Here is a 19,598-nt window from a genome sequence, read left to right as displayed (position 1 = left end):
CGACCTCGGAGATGGTTGTACTTGAAAAGTCACAAGTTTCTGTGATACTTATTGGAAAAAGACTTGCTCAATTTTCACGGTCATGGTTAAATCCCCTCCTTCTCTCCATTCTGATGCTTAGTTTGAACCTTAGCTAGACGTCCAAATGCAATAAGTTGCTGCCATGTAATTGGGCGAGTTGTACCTAATAAAGTGGCCAGTAGTTGGTAATGTACTGTGGCATTGCTACGTCTCGAATTACAATGCAACTGTCATGACAGGAAGAGGGAAGTATGTCTTTGAAACTCAGCCATTCGTGGTTCTTTCACAGCTGCTTTTCCCTTGTGCACTTCACTCCTCTGTTCTACAGCTCACTTCTGCGAATACCAACCTCCATGGAGGAGAGTTGCAATGAGACGGTGACCTTTTACATTCTGCAGAAAAAATATAAAGACAGTCAGGATGAAGAAAGTAAAAAGGAACAGAATGGAATTACAAACAAAATACCAAGCCACACAAGACCAATAGTATGTCACTCACTGAGCATTGCTGCTTCTTGCAACATCCAGAATTACATTATTTGTTGCACTCTCTGCCTATCATCGGCTGTTTGTGTCAATATGCATGAGTCCGTTTACTACTGTGCTACAGCCGATCAAGAGAGGAGCGAGTATGCGTGCATGTCAGCTTGTGAATGTTTTTTTTTTTTTTTTTTTCCCCCCCAAGTTGTCTAGTTATTGAATGAAAAGGGGAAGAGCAAGGCTGGTGTTGGAGAGTGGGCCACTTGAGGGCTGAAAGAGAGTGCGAGAAAGCAGACTAGCCACAGGCGAGTTAAAATCCTTTTGTTATTTCTGTTGATTGTTGAGACAGAGAAGAGCGGAGGATTAATTTGTCTCCGGGCCCCGAGAGCAGCCGTCGGAGCACAGCCGTACTTCTCATTTCGCCTTTTGTTTACCCAACTTGGACCACGCTGCTCCTGTAAAACATCCCACCAAAAATCCTCTCAAGAGATAAATGCAGTGTGGCAGGTTTGAAAAGATTGATTGAATAATCCCAAGATTGAGAAGCTTGTGGACAAATTTAAAAAAAAGATATTAAGCAAATACGCACATGCCTTCTGGATCTAAACAGATTTTGAACCGGCTTTGATCACAGTCATGAATCATTGTAGCTTACAAAATATAAATAGAACAGGAACATGACGTTTTGAACTCGACATGTGATTCAGTTCATGTAGATTTTTACCAGCACAAAACATATTTTTGAGAATAACAAAACACCTCGGTCACACTGTCCACATTTACTGAAAATTAATTATTCAACTTTTAGAAGCATTGTCTCGCACGCACACATGCAAACACAAATGCTATGCCAATAAAACTAAATCACTGGTGGCACGATTATTAGTACCCCGATCAACACTTCTAAAATACATGCAACTGAAATGCTTTGTTTTCACTTTAAGCTTTACTTCATTAATTAGAACTTTGAAAACATAGATAATTAAAATGCATGGCTCTTCTCTCTTTTCCTGCTTTCTTCAGCTGACTTCATAGGCCTTTAATAGGATTACGATCTGGTGACTCAGATGGCCTGGGAAGGAGGCTGATTGTTTGTTTAGGTTTGGACCAAGGAATTACCTATTCACCGTTAGTATTTCCCTGATTTGTATTAAACATTTTCTGGAAATTCAAAGACTTCATGATGCCCTGCAGTGGTGTGAAAAGGTGTCACCCTCCACCCCCTTCCTAATTTCCTATTATTTTGCATGTTTGTCACGCTGAAATGTTCTAGAACATTATTGCTATTTAAATATTAGGCAAAGACAACGCAAATAAATTCAAAAGGCAGTGGTTAATTGGAGGTTTTTATTGCAAAGGGAGTAAAAAAATCCAAATCTACATGCCTTTTTTTTATGAAGACAGAATGACCCTGAATTTTTAACTGCAGTAAAACTTCATTTAGATTAACTTAATTAAAAAAATAGTACAAATGAAATAAAAGGTACTAACAGTAGTGGCACTGGTGATTTTGCCAAAAACAATTACATTTTCATGAATTATCACTAATAAAATGCTGATTTTTTTTTTTCCTGAATTATTCAGTATAAAATTATGATACTATTTCAATGAGAAAATCTGGAACAATACAAGGAGAGCTGTATGCCCACTATAGCAAAGAACCGAGTCGACTCACTACTGAGATTGTTTCAGCGCAGCCACCATACAGTGCTGTTGAAAACGTCATGCTGACTGGTTGCAATTCTGTGAAACCAGGTTTCAATTTTGATGAGTAGCAAAAAAAAAAAAAAGACAAAAAAAACCACTGGAAAGGTTATTTAGTTTGCACAAAGCCATATCCTCGCCCCTGGAATTTGTTTTCACCTCCATTGTTTGTTCTGAAAATTCTATTATGTTGAAAGAAAAGATGTAGATCAGAAATTAATCTATCATTGCATACTATTAATTTAGAAAATGTACTCACTGCTGGATCAAGCACACAGATTGTATGTCTGTCAATTTAAGATATAGTAATGCCAACATGGGTTAGCCTTAACATTACATCAACATAGCTGAGATGTTCGCAAAAGACAAAGCAGATGTTTTTTCAAAGAAGCCACTTAGTGCGACAGTCTATCGCATCACAAGAGCAAATCCTTAAAAAAATTTAATTATTTCTCATTTATCTGACTTGCTGGCATGTTGATGATTCTCAGACACGTGAAAATGACTTCTCAGTGTAGACTTTCAGTTTACTACAGTTCTATCACTAAAGTGTTTTGGTGCACAGATATTGTGGGGCTAGCAGAGGCTATCGTTTGATGTTAGCTTATGCTAAATGACACATTGTCATTTAACAAGCCTAACAACAATAAAAATCGCACCAGTTATGTACTTGCATTGCCATCATCTGTACATTTTTGAAAAAACAGTAGGGACGGAACCTCCCTTTTGTTGAAATATGTTGGAAAATCCTGTCATGTCAGTAATTTTCAAAGGACTCCTTCCTAAACTGATTTGCACAAACTACAACTTTCTTTGGCAATACCGCAGAGACATTGCAAGCAAAAGTAAAATGAAGCTATGTTTTCTGTGACTGGGACACATGCTCTATACTGTAGCCAACAGCAAAAGATTGTCCTATTCCAAGAGCCGTTGTACAGCATAAATCCAGCAGAAAAAAAACCTTAACGTCTTGAAGTAGGTGGAGCTCCACTTGAGTTGCCACATGACAGGCTGGGCTTGGCTTGGGGTTGCTAACTAAAACATAAACATAGAGGTTTTTGAAAAAAGATGTTCTGCGGACAACAACAGAACATTTACTTTTTACCAAGAAATATTGGGTGTTTTTTTGGGGTGGGATTTTTTTGCTTTTGTTTTTTGCTCCTGGACTGTTTCTTGAAGCAGGAGATACCCAAATGGAAGAACAAAATCATGCAAAAAAATAAATTTTGCATAATAGCAGACCTTTAATGAATAGATTTTATGAAAACACGTTTTTTTATTTTATCATGGAGAGGTGTTTTTGTTGCATCATCATGTGTCTATCCATTGCACAAATATATGATTATAAAATGATAATTGTTGCCCTACCTCAATCCTGGCCAAATGGATCAGAGGCAAGCAAACCTTTGGCACATGCATCATGCTTTGTTTGTTCTATTTCTTATTTTTTTAATGACTGAGTTACAATGTGGTATGCAGGCCATTCAGTGTTAGTTTGTGGTAAATGACACATCATTTAGCAAGCCAAAGCATCATTCGGCTTGCTAAATGACACATGTAATTTAACAATGACGTGTTTATAAAGAAGCTTTTCAGAAAGAACAAATAAGACTGTTCCAGAAGAACTCTTCTTCAAGTCTCCCCTGTAATAAACACCCTTCTAAAAGTGGCTTTGGATTCTGTAATTGCAGGCTAACTTAAGCTTCTGCTGTGGTTTCTGCAATGGCTTTCCCAAAGCCCTTCAAACCTATTAAAAATGTATGAACTATGTTTAAAAGCTGGGTCTGTGCCAGAAAACTAACCAGTTTAAATGAATTCTGCCAAGATTAAACAGAGTTATGCCTAAAGATGTCTCAAGTGTGTTGATGGCTACAATATACACTGCTCAAAAAAATAAAGGGAACACTCAAATAACACATCCTAGATCTGAATGAATGAAATATTCTCATTGAATACTTTGTTCTGTACAAAGTTGAATGCTGACAACAAAATCACACAAAAATCATCAATGGAAATCAAATTGATTAACCAATGGAGGCCTGGATTTGGAGCCACACACAAAATTAAATTGAAATGTTCCCTTTATTTTTTTTGAGCAGTATATATCTGGTTGAGGTGTATTGTAGCTGGGGGAAATTTAAAATATAAGTGGAGCGCATGCATGTAGAAAATGGCTAATCATGCCTTTATGTGTGATTTTGATCCAATCTAAAATTGTGTTTGCCAATTTCTTGTTTTTGAAATGACTGTTTGTTATATAAATCTAGAGTTGGAAAAAAAGAAGGGTGGAAATAACTACCTGAAAACCACACAATTCATAAGACATTCATGCACATGATGCTTGAATATCTGCTGAATCCAGAAAACAAAATCTATAATAAATGTCATCAAGTTGCAATCTTATATGACATGAAATGCATGGTTTTGATCCCATGAAAATACACACATATTTACCCATATCCAGATCATATTTGGAAGGATTATTTATTTACCATAACAGTGGCCACATAAATCAACGTGTCAGTTGTAGTGGTAATTTATCACACAGGTAAACAAATCATTCTTGCTGTGTGACTACGGCATAATTGTGTACTTGTAAATCAAACCGCGAATAGAATCAAATTATATTTATTTTCCATTTTTAATTCTTCTTTTTATTTTAATTTTATTTACAGCGTGCATAAAACAACTACTCACACCCTCCCATAAAGCCTTTCAGTGTGTGTTGCAGGATGCTCTGGCTGCGTAAGAGAACTTCAGACTCTAGAGGTCTCCATCCTTCAGCATCCCCTCAGCAGCCACCTATTCGCCCTCTCCTCCTCTTTGGGAGCTTTGTGTAGCGCAGGAGGAGATGAGGAGAGGCTGCCCGAGGAAGAGACAGAGGGGAGCCCGAGACAAACACGTCCCACGCCAGAACCACGCAGCCGGTGGGCAACTTTGATTTTTTTTTTTTTTTTTTTTTTGGACGCCGCGGATAGCCTGCGAATGCACATGACAATGAAGAGAAAGAGCCACGTTTCCTCTTCTTTCTCTACCCCTTCCTCTCCTTGGGAGGCTTAGGTGCGTCAGGCGTGTGCAACATACTACTACGTCCTTGGACTGAGACGCTCAATGAAGATTTATTTCTCTGAGATTTCGCTGCTCAGCTCGCTGATGGTGCCGCCTCGCCGTGCCTGCGCTTAGGTCAGCCGAATGAATCCGAAGGCGGTCTGAGCGCATTGTTTCCTGCTCCGTTGCATTTGGGATTTCCAGCCGTGATGTCTGCAATCTTGCGCTCTTTGTTTCTCGGTAAGTCACTTTGTGTTTCTTTAAGAGATCAGACATTAAGCTAATTAGACAGGAGCGCCTTCCTGTCACAATTCTCTCTAATGCAGTCTACGTGGATTGACTGAGTGCATCTTTTATTCCAATCTTTTATTGTCTAAGGCGTCATAACAGCACATCTGACTGCTTCATTTCGGAATGATGTCAGAATATATTGCCTTATAGTAGGCAATGGCACGTTACGTTTCAAAGAAGCTGCCTGTCATATTTGTTGGAAAACATGGGAAAAAAAAGGAAAAAAAAAAGCAGAGGTCAGCTTTAATTTTCAGCGCATGTTTGTTGCTCTTTTAAGAGGATCTATTTAGATGAGGCGAATAAAAAATTAAAGGGATAAAAGTTTGCTGGACCCCTCCTTTTAAGTCTGCTCCCCAGTATTATACACCCTGCATGTACTGACACATGTTCTTCAGAGGAAGGCCTGTTGTGAGTAATAAAAACCCCATAAAGGATATTCTGAACTAATGTAAACAGATGTATGCATGTACTTCCTACCTATATTGCATAGTCATAGCTGTCAGGGTTGTAACTCTGCAAATGGCCAAATTACTTATCAAATATTTGATTAAGACTTCAATTTTTTTTTATGGTAATAAACCAACCAGCTGTTATTTACATCGCATGTCAAGAAATGTAAGGAAGTGTAATGTTTCTTGTGCTGATGCCAAGTTCTGATGCGGAATGGTCCAGATGCATTTTCAGGTTTCCAACTAAACGAGGACTGTTCGATTCCACTGTGACTCCACTGACTGGAAGTTTCTGTTGCAGTGCGAGCCAGAGTTTTAAAATGACTTCCAGTAAGTGGCGTCACACAGCACTCCTCACTGTTGCTCTAATACCTGCAGTGAAACTGAGAGGAAAAAATCCCAATTCCCCCGCGCTGGGTGGAATAGTCTTTGAATAAGAGTGGCCAGCATATAAAAAAAAAAAGTTTAGAGCTCCTTGTGTCGTGGTTGAGGGTGAGGGGGTTCACAGCGGCAGCTTTTCACCTATTGGCTCATCCTTTGGGGTTTGACTTTAAGGTTTTCTTCTATTTGGTAAAAAAAAAAAAAATAGAGTGGAGAGGCTGTTATTGGCTTGAGCCCAACACATTTTTAGCTAAGAACTATGAAAGTTTGTTCTCTTTAGTTGCTGTTTCTGGTTGTGCCTGTGTGTTTTAGACTTTCTCACCTTGTAAGGCCCATTTTTTCCCTTCCCAGCTGCTTTGTGAGGGCCCACCTCTCCTTATGGGGCCCAAAGTCCAGGCTCCATAAGAACAAGTGCTGTTTTAGGGGTAGGGGTTAGGCTTAGGACTAAGGTATGGATTGAGGTTAGATTTATGGCGATGGTCAGGGTACAGCTATAGAAATGAATGAAAACAATTGGAAGTCAAAGTAAAGTCCCTGTGATGTTAAATAGATGTTTGTGTGTGTGTGTGTGTGTGTGTGTGTGTGTGTGTGTTTGTGTACAATACCAATATATACAGCAAAGCTTCACATCCATTGTATGACCCAGGGCCAGAGTTATAAAACACTGAACAATACACATATTATGCAGACATAGATGAATGCTGACCTGGAAAAGGTTTAGATGCTCACCTGTTCTGACTCTATTTTGCACGTTGTCTGCTTTTTGCTTTTTGTCTTTTGTAATCTAATAATAGTAAATACATAGATGTACTTTTTGTAGCAATGGCATACATATAATTAAGCCAGCTGTAGTACAGCAAAGTCTTTTGCCACAGGATTTCACAGAATTAAAACACCAGGATTTTTGTCGTCAGAGTAGTTTGTGTTCAGTTGCTGCCAGAAGGCCAACTGACTGCCTTGTCTTGGAAAAAAAAAATCATTTCAGATGGGCTCCCACCCACAAAATTCTGTATTAGCAGAAGCTGATGTTATATTCACCATTCGATGACATGATATAGCCTGTATTTTATTTTCTCTTTTCTCCTCCCACTTTCTCCCTGTTTTTCACTTCCCCTTGCTGCCTGATCCTTAATGTTAAATTTAATTTTTACAGAGTTCATAATTGGGAAATAAAAAAAAAAAAAAAAAGAATCAAATACAGCCATATTCAGTAGATTTGAATATTGTTGACAAGTTCATTTATTTAAGCAACTCACTTGACTAAGTGAAGGTCTTTAAGCAATATGAATTGCTTAAAGACTGATGTTTTTAAGGCTTTCAGTTAATTACCATGATTAGAATAAAATGCAGAAATGTGGGCTAAATAAAAAAAAAATGTTTAAAACCTGCTCTAAAGGCACGTTTAATGTTAAAACAAGCATCATCAGAACGTATGTTCATGTATAGTTGTTTACGGTATGAAAAATGCAGTTTTTTTTTAAAAATCATTCCTACTTTTGCTTCCTGTGCAAAACTACATCATGGAACTATTTAAAGACGAATATTATTTATCATTGAATGTCCTGTGGCAGTCAGTTGGAGGTTGCTCATACAAAGCGCCGCCTATTTCTACAAACCTTCCCCTTGGAGCTGTAGTCCCCAGCCCAGAGCTCCCCTCCCCCACGACTCCTTCCACCAGTATAGCAATTGGCACACCTGGTGGAATTGCATGTCTGTTGAGCTGATTATACAAACTACTTCACAGATCATGCTCCTATGAACAGTTGTAAATGGCATGGTGAATTGTGAATGATTCATCTTCATGAAGAGACAGGTGCCAATTTCAAGACATCAAATGGCAAAGGCAAATTTATTTTAGGTTATGTTTTATATTTAGCATTTTTATGATAACTAATTGTAACAGGGTTATTTGATTGTCTTTTGGGAGTATATGCCTGTAATTTACATTACATCACCTATTTAAGCTATTGCTGTGTCTGATTAAATGCATTTTAACCCATGCTTATGTAAATTTTGATTAGTAAGGCTGAGAGAAAAAAAAAAATCATGACGTGCTGCAGGAAATGACTTATTATTTATCAATTTATTTTATGCATGCAACTTTAATTTTACAAAAATTTTCCCATGTATCAATAACAACTTTTGGACTTCTTGATTTATTCATTTGTGTCACTTTTGGCTTTCCACATAGACTACCTGGTCCAATCATTTGAATTATAGGCTACTTCTTGTGTGACATGTTTAGATATGAGCTTTAAATTCCAAATCTTCCTTTGAGCATTTGAGGTTCTCTAAGTGTGCAGGTGCGGTAGTAAGGGTGTGGCACGTAGTAAACATCCATCTAGAGCTAGTTACAAAACAGCCTGGGCAGTAACGTTTACCAGCCTCCAAACATTACCTGTTGGACCTATTCTAATTCTAATTTCTGCCGGCAAAGGTGCAGAATACATCTCTGACAGAAACTGCTGAGTTTGTTGGCGACATTAGAGCAGAGGACACAGAGATAAGAGAGGTACAGCTCTAGTGATGGAGTAGCTGCCTGACCCAGAGCAAAAGAACAAGGATGTGTATTTTCCTGTTTCTGCCTGTGGTACATGGAGCATTTTATACTTTAATAGATTAACTTAATGAACTCATAGTCAGAAGTCTTGTCAGTGGCAAAGCTTTTTTTTTTTCTTTGGAATGAAGAAAAAAAAAAACTACTGCAAGGATAAGTAGGAAGGAAAAATAGAGTTTTATGTAATTTAAATATCAGACCTTCATTTTTCTTTACATCGTGTTTATTTTGAACATTTTTACAACTTTCCAACCATTTGAATGACAGTATTTTTGTTGTTCTGTGTAAAAAGAAAACATGGCTGAGGAACAGACAGGATGATATTGATTTTTAAACACTAGCTACCTCAAGGCTAAATCATTTTTCTATTTAGTCTGTTTGGTTATCTAGTCATTAAAACTACATAACAGAGACTATAGTCCAGACTTATTACAAATGATTAGAAACTACATTTCTAATCTTTTGAACATTTACTCTGCTTGAGGAAACGAACTAGAGAACATGGGGTTATTTAAGAATATGACTCAAGTCTGCCTCTATTTTTCATAAACCCAAAATCATGTGTTGACTTGTATCAAAGTAACCTGAGTTAAAAGCCAGTATTTTCAAGTAAAGTTCCAACATTACTTATTAAATTATACTGGAGTTGCATTTTTGTAGCTAATAATAGAATTCCTGCTTTCTTAAAATAACCACACGCATGTGCCTCGAGTATTAATAGAGCTGTTGTTGCCACGGTGATACTTTTTTCCTCCCTGTATACTTTTCAGATTGAATGTCGTCAATTTTATTTAGCTAATTACTATAATTTGCCTGATTGTTCTGCCCAACAAAATCACAAAAAGGAAATGTGTCTTCCAAAAGCTTTGCCAAATGAGAACAATGACTAAGTAAAAACAACAACAACAACAAAAAAGACAAAAACGTGGTTATCACATTACAAAAAAATCAATATTGTTTAATGCTGCCTTTTCTTTATATTTAGCTTTGGCTTTGCCCATCCTGAGACATCCTTAAATTAATATCTGCTGGAGATGTAATATCCAGTGTTCACATTACAGATAAGTAGCACAATTAATTGCCACAGAGAGTTCTTCTGCTCCCTTTGGTAACTCTGCCCAGACGAAGTAAGAAGCAGAACAAGGTCAAATAAAGTAACTCCTTCTCTCTCACACAGAGCTGTGCATTTGGAGAATTTGGCCAGGTAAAGACGAGTGATTGATTGCTCCGCTGGGCAGAATGAAGGAATTTTAAAGTGACTATCCGGGGCACAATAACATAGTCCGAGGCCCCAGACAGAAATGTAATTGGAAAGCGTGAGCACCTCTTATAAGAGATCGAAACCTTTACACTTGGAGTGCAATAAGGGTATTAGCACCACTTGATGCTGATCCGTGTATGTTTGCATGCATAATTGAGTAACAGTGGGAAGATGGCCGTGCGCATAAACACGTAAGCTAGCGTTACATGTAGATAAAGAGAGCAGTGGCTCCGAACAGAAATTCTGTCCCCATTCTATATTTAGCATGTCTGGCGGGGCAGGCAGAGGATCTCTGAAATGTGAAGATGACAGGAGCCTCCTGAGCCAGAGGTTATGAAGTGACATCTTGATGTGCTTGTGCCTGAATCACACTCCCACACACACACACACACACACAGTCAGCCAAAGACTTTTGACATTCCAACCCAGAGAGTTTTCTGATATTTGACGTTTAGTTACGATGCATTCAGGCTTGCTTTTGATCTCGGTTTTGACTTACATTATTCTTCCGCATTGTCAGTTGGCATCCCCTATGTATATTCCCAGCTTTGAAAGTATTGTGCGTGGAGTATACGTCAGAAGTTTGACAGCTGTGTTGATGGTATTTGTCTTGTGCATTCACATTGTAAGAACAGACTTTCAATGTCACCTCCAAACCTCTGTAATGTTCATCAGTATGGTGCACTACAATAAAGTTGTGTTCAAAATAATAGCAGTGCGTTTAAAAAATGTGAGATACAGCAACATTCATTTTCATACACCAAAATGCTTTGGTGACATTTACCATTCACAACCAAATCAAAATGTTAAGAAAAAGTGAGGGGGGGAATTGAATATTGCTAAAAAAAACAAAAACATGGCTATCTGCATTTTCTTTACAAAGTCATACATTTAGTGTACAGATAAAAATGTTATTAAAGATTTTGAAGTTACATGAAGTCAACCAATAGTTATTTCAGCCAAGTCCCATTTGACATTTCATATTTCCTCCGCAATTCTTGACTGTGATGTTGTATTTTGATGTTCCCTCATAAGTTATCGATTGCATTAAGATTTAGGGATCAGCCTGGCTGCTCCATATTATTTATGTTGTTGCTCTGGAACCACAATGCGACTGACTAAGTAATGTTTTTGGAGTCATTGTCTTGGTCAATAAGCCATTTTGCAGAGCATCTTTTAAACATCATAAGGCCACGTCCTTTTCAAGCATTTTACTGGATTCAAATTGATCCTTGATTCCTGGTATGTGATGAACAGTGCATTCCCATAACATGGTGCTTTCTCCACCAGGCTTGACATTATACCATGACTTCAGGTCATGGTATAATGTGTTGTTTTGGGTTCGTCCTACGAATATCTTCAGTTCATAAATGTTATGTCTACTTAAACAGATCAGTGTGATCTTTACCACTTAAAAAACAGACAAGAAAAACCCGACTAGACTTTTTGGGATCTTCTTGGCAATAGCTTGTGCTTACATAACATTCTTCTAATTGTTACATTGGCAGACCTTATTTGATCACCCTGTAGCTGACTATTGACTGACTGACTGGCTATTCTTTGAACCATTCCAATAGTTTTTAGTTTTCTTCAAAATCTTCCTGGTTTTAGAGAGAAAGGGAAGATGTACATTAAATGGCCCAACACCGAGTATCAAACCCAGAACAACCATGCTGAGGACTATAGCCTCCTCACATTGACCCCATGCTCTTCCAATTTAGCCACCCAGCACCCCAGCCACCTTCTTTTTTTTAATACACCTCTCTCATTTAATGATTCGGCAACACAGAATCAACTGCAAGCACGTTATTATTGTTGGGTTCGTTGTTTTTCTATTACTCTACAACAGCTCTGGCAAATTATTTGCCATGTAAAAATCTAATTTCAAGCACATATTATAGATTCACTATGCATTTAAACGTAGGATATGTTAACATCCTGACTCGTATCCCTGTCTGTTTGGCATTTACACTTTAGGACATGGATTAAAACAAGAACAGCACATATTTATTGTGCATTTCTCCACATTGTAATGTGACTTTCCTTCAACCTTTCAATGTCAATTGTTACTCATGCGGCATATAGTGTAAACAGATTTCCATGCAGAAACGATTGGGTAAGTCAAAGCAAGAAAAGTGCTCATTCCGAACGGCTCTGCAAAGGCAGAGCAACATGGAATATGAAACGTCAAACACTTGGTGACGGAGCACGCCTCTCAGATGAGTGCCAATGATTGAGCCAATGTTAAAACAAATGGCAAATATCATTAGTAAACACCATTTTACCTGCCAAGCACTTTTCCTACTGATGCATATGGATTTTGAATTACAGCTTGTTTGCCTAAATAAGGAGCTATCCGTTTTTTTTTGTTGTTTTTTTCCCCATTCCTGGGAGATGCGTCATCGAATGTCACGTTTTAAGACACAGGGGCTTTCTACAAATGATTGTTGCACTTTAAATTGAAAATGTTTGCAGGTACAAAAAGATCTTGGTGCAGCAAAAGCTTTTATTCCTTGAAGCAGTTATCAGTGTTGTCTTTTGTTTTACACTAAGATATTGGTTCTGCAGAAGGGATTATTGTTGATCTGTTGTTTAAAAATGGCCAATCACGGAGTTCCTTCATTACAGCCAGACATTTCTCTGCATAGGCCTTTTGTCTTTTGCGTCTTGTAAAACTGAAGACACATGCCTTAACAGAGCTGCGTTTGTATGGTGCCTCTGACCTGCGGACCCCTCCCCCCTCCATGCTTCTCAAAGGAAAATCATTGCCAGATTTTTTTTTTTTTTTTTTTTGGAATGTATTAACAGGAACTGCTTTTTTCACTTTACTGCTAATCTTTGACAGATGTTCTGCGGAGGCTCACGTTCACATTAACTGGAGCCACATGCGCAGCCTGCTGATGACATAGCTCCACGCAAGTATGCTGCATTGTCCAACAGTGCTGGAAACAATAAAAGGCCGTTCTTGTACAATAATAATTCTTCACAAGAATTTGAACATGTGATAATCAAGATTTGCATCGATTTAAAGAAGACGAGAACAGCATCTAATTCGGCAGCCTTTTTGCTGACAAACAGTTGTTGCAATGTTCTCAGAATACATTTTTATTCATAAACATCCATAGTTTAATAACTCGTTTGGTTAGATGCTCCTCTCTAACAACTTAGAAAATCCTCCAACTCTGCACTTCTCTCAAAGCAATATTTCTTTCTGTGAACTGAACCATGATGAGGCTTTTTTACGGGCTGCTATCTTTTTGATACTTCAGAAGTGCTTTAGCTGCATTTTCTGACACACAAGGTAGTAGTGATCTACAGCTCCTTCATGCATGGTGCAGAGTTTTAACCTCCAAAATGATCCACATGGAAAAATATGTTCAGGGCCTTTCATCTGGAGGCTTGATTTCAAGTGACTAAACCTAAAAATGCCTGCTGTTGCTATATTTTGGTTTCACTGTAGTTTAAATCTTTTTTTTCTTCTAATCCCTCTATTCACAGTGATAAAGATAAATATTTGACATTGCTGCATGCTGTCCACAATATGTGCCTCACATGATTTGAGCCGTTTACACGAGGGAAGAGTACGGATTTACCGTTTTTTCTTTGTGCTCACTGCCTGTGTTTATTTTTAGAAGTTGTTTAGAGCTTTAATTGGACATAGACTGCAAATGCAAGAGTTTGCTGTGGAATATAAATAGATCTAAAGATGTGCTGCCAGAACAATGAAAGCAGGGAATGACCATTTTCCAGGTTTGCCACATTTATTTTTACCATCTTTTGCTTTTAATGTAGGTCAGACAAAATAGTCAACAGTAATAGATACATCAGTTTAGTCAGAGAAAATTGATGCTTTACTTAAGAAATGATTTGGAAGCCTTAACATTTATTCTTGTCATTTTGATGAGTTTGATTATGATTTACTATATTATAAGAGAGCCACAAGAGATCAACCACAATATGATTCTAATTTATAACTGTTTTATAACTCATTTGACTGCACTCCATTTGAACCAGACAGACACTGAAAATTAATCATGGTCACATTTGTATGCTTTTGTAATGAATCAGTGGATGGGAAATGTTTGTGCCCATTCTTGTATAACCATTCTAAAAGAGGGAATTAACAGCAAGCACCAATCCTGATTTTTTTTACTTCTGGATTTAGTTCCGTCTTGATGAATTTAACTTGCAGCAACCCATCCAGCTAGTCACACTGTTCAGCTGACGTCATAAAAATATATATTTTTTTCTTTTTGGATTTGGTGATCTTGTGATACTAAAACATTCTAAGAAACATCTTGGTGTTTCTTATTGTTTCTCACAAACCAAACATCCAAGTACAAGCAACGCAGTTAATATTTACTAAATTTATAGAAGTCTTGATCCACTTTGAAATGATGGTTGCATTTTGGGAACTCGGGAGAGAGCCGCTGTGATCACAGACAGAATGAGAATGATTCGTAAGAGACTATTAAAAATATTCCAATCCATTGTGGTTTGCTCCTCACACTTCTAGTCAAGATTAATATATAATCTTGACTAGAATATATCTAGTTAATATATAAAATATTAATTAAACTTGAATTTGTTTTCCACTGCTTAAAAATACTTTACACAATATGTACAATTTGGCAAACTGTTATTCTGAAAACCCTAAAAAAAGGAATCAAGGCTAAATGCTAGTGTGTGATTCCCAGCTTCATTAAAGAGTGAGAGTGTAATATGAGAAATCTTGATAATAAAATGCCATCAAAGTGAAGTGCTATCCAGTTACTGTCAGCATGCAACTTTAATTAGTAGAATAAATGCAAGCTATTACTGTGAGACCTGGATATGAACAAATGTTTCTGTTCATCTACTTCAACTATCTTTGAGGGAGAAAAAAAACAATGCACAGTGGAACCTCTGATATAAATTCAATTTGTTCTTTCTGAAGCTTCTCAAATTTATCAGTTGATCTACAACCCAACGCTCGTCTCCGGTCACAAGCTCAGAGTAGTGACTGAAAGAACAAGCTTGTGGATACAAATGACTGAAATAAGCTGAACTTGGAACAATTAGATGATAATTAGAGAATTCAAATATGCAAAGAAGTCTCAAATTGCTACAGACTCTTTAAAACATATTTGATGTGTGAAACGTTGCACAAACAAAAAAGTCTGGGTTATTCTTAAAATCTGGCTTTGTCTCGTTCTCATTAACTTAATAGCATGTGCCATCTCATCGCATGAGCTGAATGTTTGATTAAGCCTCTGGTCATGTTGTATTTCGTAAAAATAGCTTCAGTCATTGTTCCAAAACTATACATGCCAAACTTATTTTTTGCCAAAAGTAACTGTAACAAATAATAGTGCTGGCACAATTACAATTTTCCCTTTTCTAAGAAAATATTAAATGATTTGCTCCTTGTAAGCATTAGTTCTGGATTTTAATCAAGTGCTAGGATCGCTTTATGCAATTGGTGAGTAAATCAGGAAGCGAACAAAACGGAGATAAATGCTGATGTCTGCGGCGGCGAAAGAAATAGTCTTGCATGGACTCATCCCACTCAATGTCCATCTTAATTCTCCTCAGATATTGGCAGGACACAAAACAGAACTTAATGGTGAGCACAAACATGATTAAAATTCAGACACCTTGCAAAAACACCATTTAAAAATGATTTGTTTATCAGGGGAGAGGTTGAGATACTATCGTCTTTGAGCCCCCAGCCCTGCTTTGGTGCTTTCAAGTGCTTTCTGCCTCAGTGAAAACCGGCAGCGCAGAGTAAAGCTGCCGTGTTTTTCTCTTCTAAGCAGAACATGCTTTTGATCAATGTTCTCTGTCTCTGAAACCAGGGATATCTCCTGTTTTCTATGCAGCTGTGCAATCCGACTGTGTCTGAAAATAAACAGCTACAATAGCAAAATTCCCGTTACTGAGACGCAGGCTGGGATAGTGCATGCATGACAGAGAGACCAAAAAAAAAAAAAAACTGCTATTATTGATTAACAATTTATAGCTAATTAGAGGCATAGTCATGACCCCATTGTGTTAAGGAAGAGGTCAAGCCTCCCACTCAGCTGCAAGCGGGTTAACATGGCTGGTTGCTTTAAATTCTAATTGAACATAAAAGATGTCTTTATTGGTAGAGAAAACATATTTTTGCCTGCTTTTTAGTGTCAAATCCTACAAGCTGCCTGTTAATAATTGATCCTTTCTTAGCAGTTGCTTAGCACTTTAATTGGTCGTTTTAGTGTACCTGTCAGACCCCTGCTTCTGCAATGCCTCATCTCACACAGTGATTATTGACTATTATGTTCAGAATTCAGCTTGGACAATCTGTTTTCTTCCTCCGAGACTGGTATCAGCGAGAAAATAAAGCTCACAGCTTGACTAGCATTGACAAAGCATGAAAAAATAATTGAAAACACAAGACATTTTTCTTCTCCTCCAACCGTTTGTTGAACAAAAAAAAGTACTTTTTTCACTCCATAATTCCATCCGGAGGATTGACTAAACATGAATAAAAGCAGCCAGTGCTGCAGCAAAGCAATAGCTGGCTTGGTATTGTTGTCCTCTCCCATTTCTTCCCCATTGTTTCCCTTGCAGGAGCTGTTGGAATGAACAGGAGGAAATGTTCCTCATCGTTCTATTTAGTCGCCTGCTGCTCCTTTCAATTTGAAGCAGTCTATTAGCTCAGCAAGTAGACCACTCCATTAGGTGTTTTGAACCCTCACACTCCTTTGTCTCACTCCATTTCCGCGTTTGCTCACCAGGCTTTCCTAAACCAGTTGAGGCTTTAATCAACATAGGCTCCTCTCGTCCCTCGAACAATCATCCTTTGTCATTCTTGGTCATTGCACAGCAGTCAGGAAAGTCCTCCAAATGGATGGCGTGTACAATGAAGGGAATTTGGTATCCACTTATTACACTCTTGGTTGACAAAAATGGTTATCTAAGACTATCTGAAGGAAGCTCTGTTCCGTTCTTAAAGGATAAAGAATACCTGCACTAAATGATCCTCTTGTGGGTCTGTCTTCATATAGTACAGACCTAGAGTAGCAGAATATGACGTGGAGACCAACAACTAGTGGGCCAAGTCTGAAGTGAACTTGGAACATTTAAAAACAATTTCTCTCTCAAAACTATCATAGGACTCTATTTTGTTTGCAACACGTTTGCAGTCGAGACTGATTTACAGAGAAGGTGAAGACTTTTTACATGCAGCTACATGGTGGCAGGTCACCGATGACCTTCCAGTGCGAATATAAAAAAAATGTAGTGGGAATGGTACATATTAGGTTTTTTCAGTGACTGTCACTATCTGACTTAAATATGAAGAGGTGTCAAAAGATAAGTCGTAGTCGTTTAAGTGAACACTATTTAAATTACTTGACTGCCTTTCTCTTCTACCAGGCAGTTACTTTGAAACTGTAAATCTTCCAAACGGCAGACCCCCAGATTAAAAAAATCTGGACTTAGATCTTTTGAATTGACTTTAACCATGAACTTTTACCACATTTACAGTCATTTTAACATGTAGCATGGCAGAAGCTGCAGCCTTCTTGCTGTTGCAGAGAAGTTGACCGGAGGATAATTTGTGATGGTTAAGCCTGAAAACAATATTCTTCAAGCATACTGAGGAAAATCTGCATGGTTCTTCTCTAAATACAGAGAAATTGAGATGGGACAAATATTTTTATCCACACTGAACTGATTCCTTGCAGGTTCCATGGAGAGATTCAAACCTGCTTGTGCAATATTTTCAGAGAAGACAAACAGGAAACAGAATATTCAACTATATACAAAACATGTAAGCTACACAGATCTAAAACAATATTATCCCAAAACAGAAAGTTATCCAAAAACAAAACATTTTCCTTTTTACTTTTGAATTCTAATCTGAATCTGAATTTAGATTAAATGCAAATATCATTATAGTTATCTAATGCAGCTAAGATGTTGGGTCCTTAGAACTTTTTAACATTTAACAAATTCTGACTGAATGATCTTGTTACTACAATGGTGCCATTTCCCTCTAAGCCCTACTCCCATAACAACAAGACATAAATCTTATTGTATTGCAGTAAAAGCATAAAGTGTTTATGCTGCAACAGTAAAGAGTGGGCTTTATCCGTTTACATTCTGTAACAAACCATTGAGGTTGACCTTTAAGTATCTACTACAGCCACAATTTCTGCTGATCATTCCTTTACAGACCCAAAGTCCTTTGTCATCAGAATTGCACCTTGCATAATTACTATTTAGCAGAAACTGTAAAATGCTATGATTTCAATCTGGTCTTGAGGTACCCGTCTTGTCGTGTTTCGTTACGGATGTTGTGTGATGGATGATTTAATTATCCAACCACACTGCAAGCCCCTTGGCTTTAGATAGCACAGCAAAAAAAAAAAATCCACATAGTAAATATTTCTAATCAGATTAAAGGTTCCCACATATTAAATACCTAGCGTCAGAAGTTGCACTTCAGTCGTCCCTCCAGTATTAACATGAAGGAACACAGTGTCTTTATTAGGCCTGGAAGTTGAGGACATATGTTATCACAGGAGATAAGGACTTTTTTTTCTTTTTCTTTTTTTTTTTTTCTCCCAGCACTCGGCCTGTGGCTGGAAGTCTCAATGCTGAGAAAGCTTTTCTCCCCCTCGCTTGTCCTCTTACTTTGTTTTCCCTATCCAAGCAAAGTGGTTCGGAACAGATGGCACCACCACCTTTTTTCTTCCAACTCGTTAGACTTGACTTGTTGATGAAATGGAGCCTTTACGCTATATTGCCCATGCAGATGTGTAGCTGCACATTTTTTATTGTAGCCTCTGCTGTAAACTGCCCCTGCAGTGACGACAAGCAGAGAGCGCAGCCTGAATTACCTGCAGTACGAACGGCGCGCTTATATCTTGCACTGTTTCTATACGGTGTTCTCCAAAATGGGACCCATTTCCGCCGAGACTGGGAAGGCTGCGCAGGATTTTTATAGTCCTAAAGTAAACGTTGGACGTGTTTGTGTTCCTGCACAGTTGCTGCATTCATTACAGGACTGGAAGGTCTTTGTAAGAGAAGGACAACACATTTTGCTCTTTGTTTGAGTCATACTCTGCCTGTTTAGCCTGGCCCGTCATGGATTTTGTCAGACCGAACTTACACAGCAGCACATCTCTTGTCAAGAGGCAGACAGGGGCTTAGGACAACATTCAAGATGCCTTTCATGGTTTGGCAGTGTTGTCCAAACTGTCATGTTCAGTACAAAATAATTTCACTGCGATTTCTAGATGGTAGATAGTGATCTGCTTCAGTGTGTGAATGCTGCAGCTGCAAGAGGAAAACTGTGGCGCTCTCTGAATTTAATGCCTCTCTCAAAGTTATTAACCGTTAGGCTTTTTTTAGATCGCATTTTCTCTCAGCGGCAGACA

At 38.0% G+C, this 19,598-nt stretch overlaps 1 protein-coding gene across 1 annotated transcript in view; it reads left to right on the top strand.

Moving 5' to 3' along the window:
* The first annotated feature begins 4,918 nt into the window (after positions 1–4,918).
* The window catches only part of clmpb (CXADR like membrane protein b), a 79,245-nt gene continuing 64,565 nt past the window's right edge, over positions 4,919–19,598 (top strand). The window contains exon 1 of the mRNA XM_015028605.1: positions 4,919–5,492. Coding sequence (XP_014884091.1) covers positions 5,462–5,492 — 31 coding nt within the window. The 5' untranslated portion in view covers positions 4,919–5,461. The remainder of the gene's footprint in view (positions 5,493–19,598) is intronic.

Source organism: Poecilia latipinna, unplaced genomic scaffold, assembly GCF_001443285.1.
Source record: "Poecilia latipinna isolate Pla-1442-1.1 unplaced genomic scaffold, P_latipinna-1.0 Scaffold129, whole genome shotgun sequence".
NCBI classification, from domain to species: domain Eukaryota; kingdom Metazoa; phylum Chordata; class Actinopteri; order Cyprinodontiformes; family Poeciliidae; genus Poecilia; species Poecilia latipinna.
This window is presented reverse-complemented; position numbering and strand designations above follow the sequence as displayed.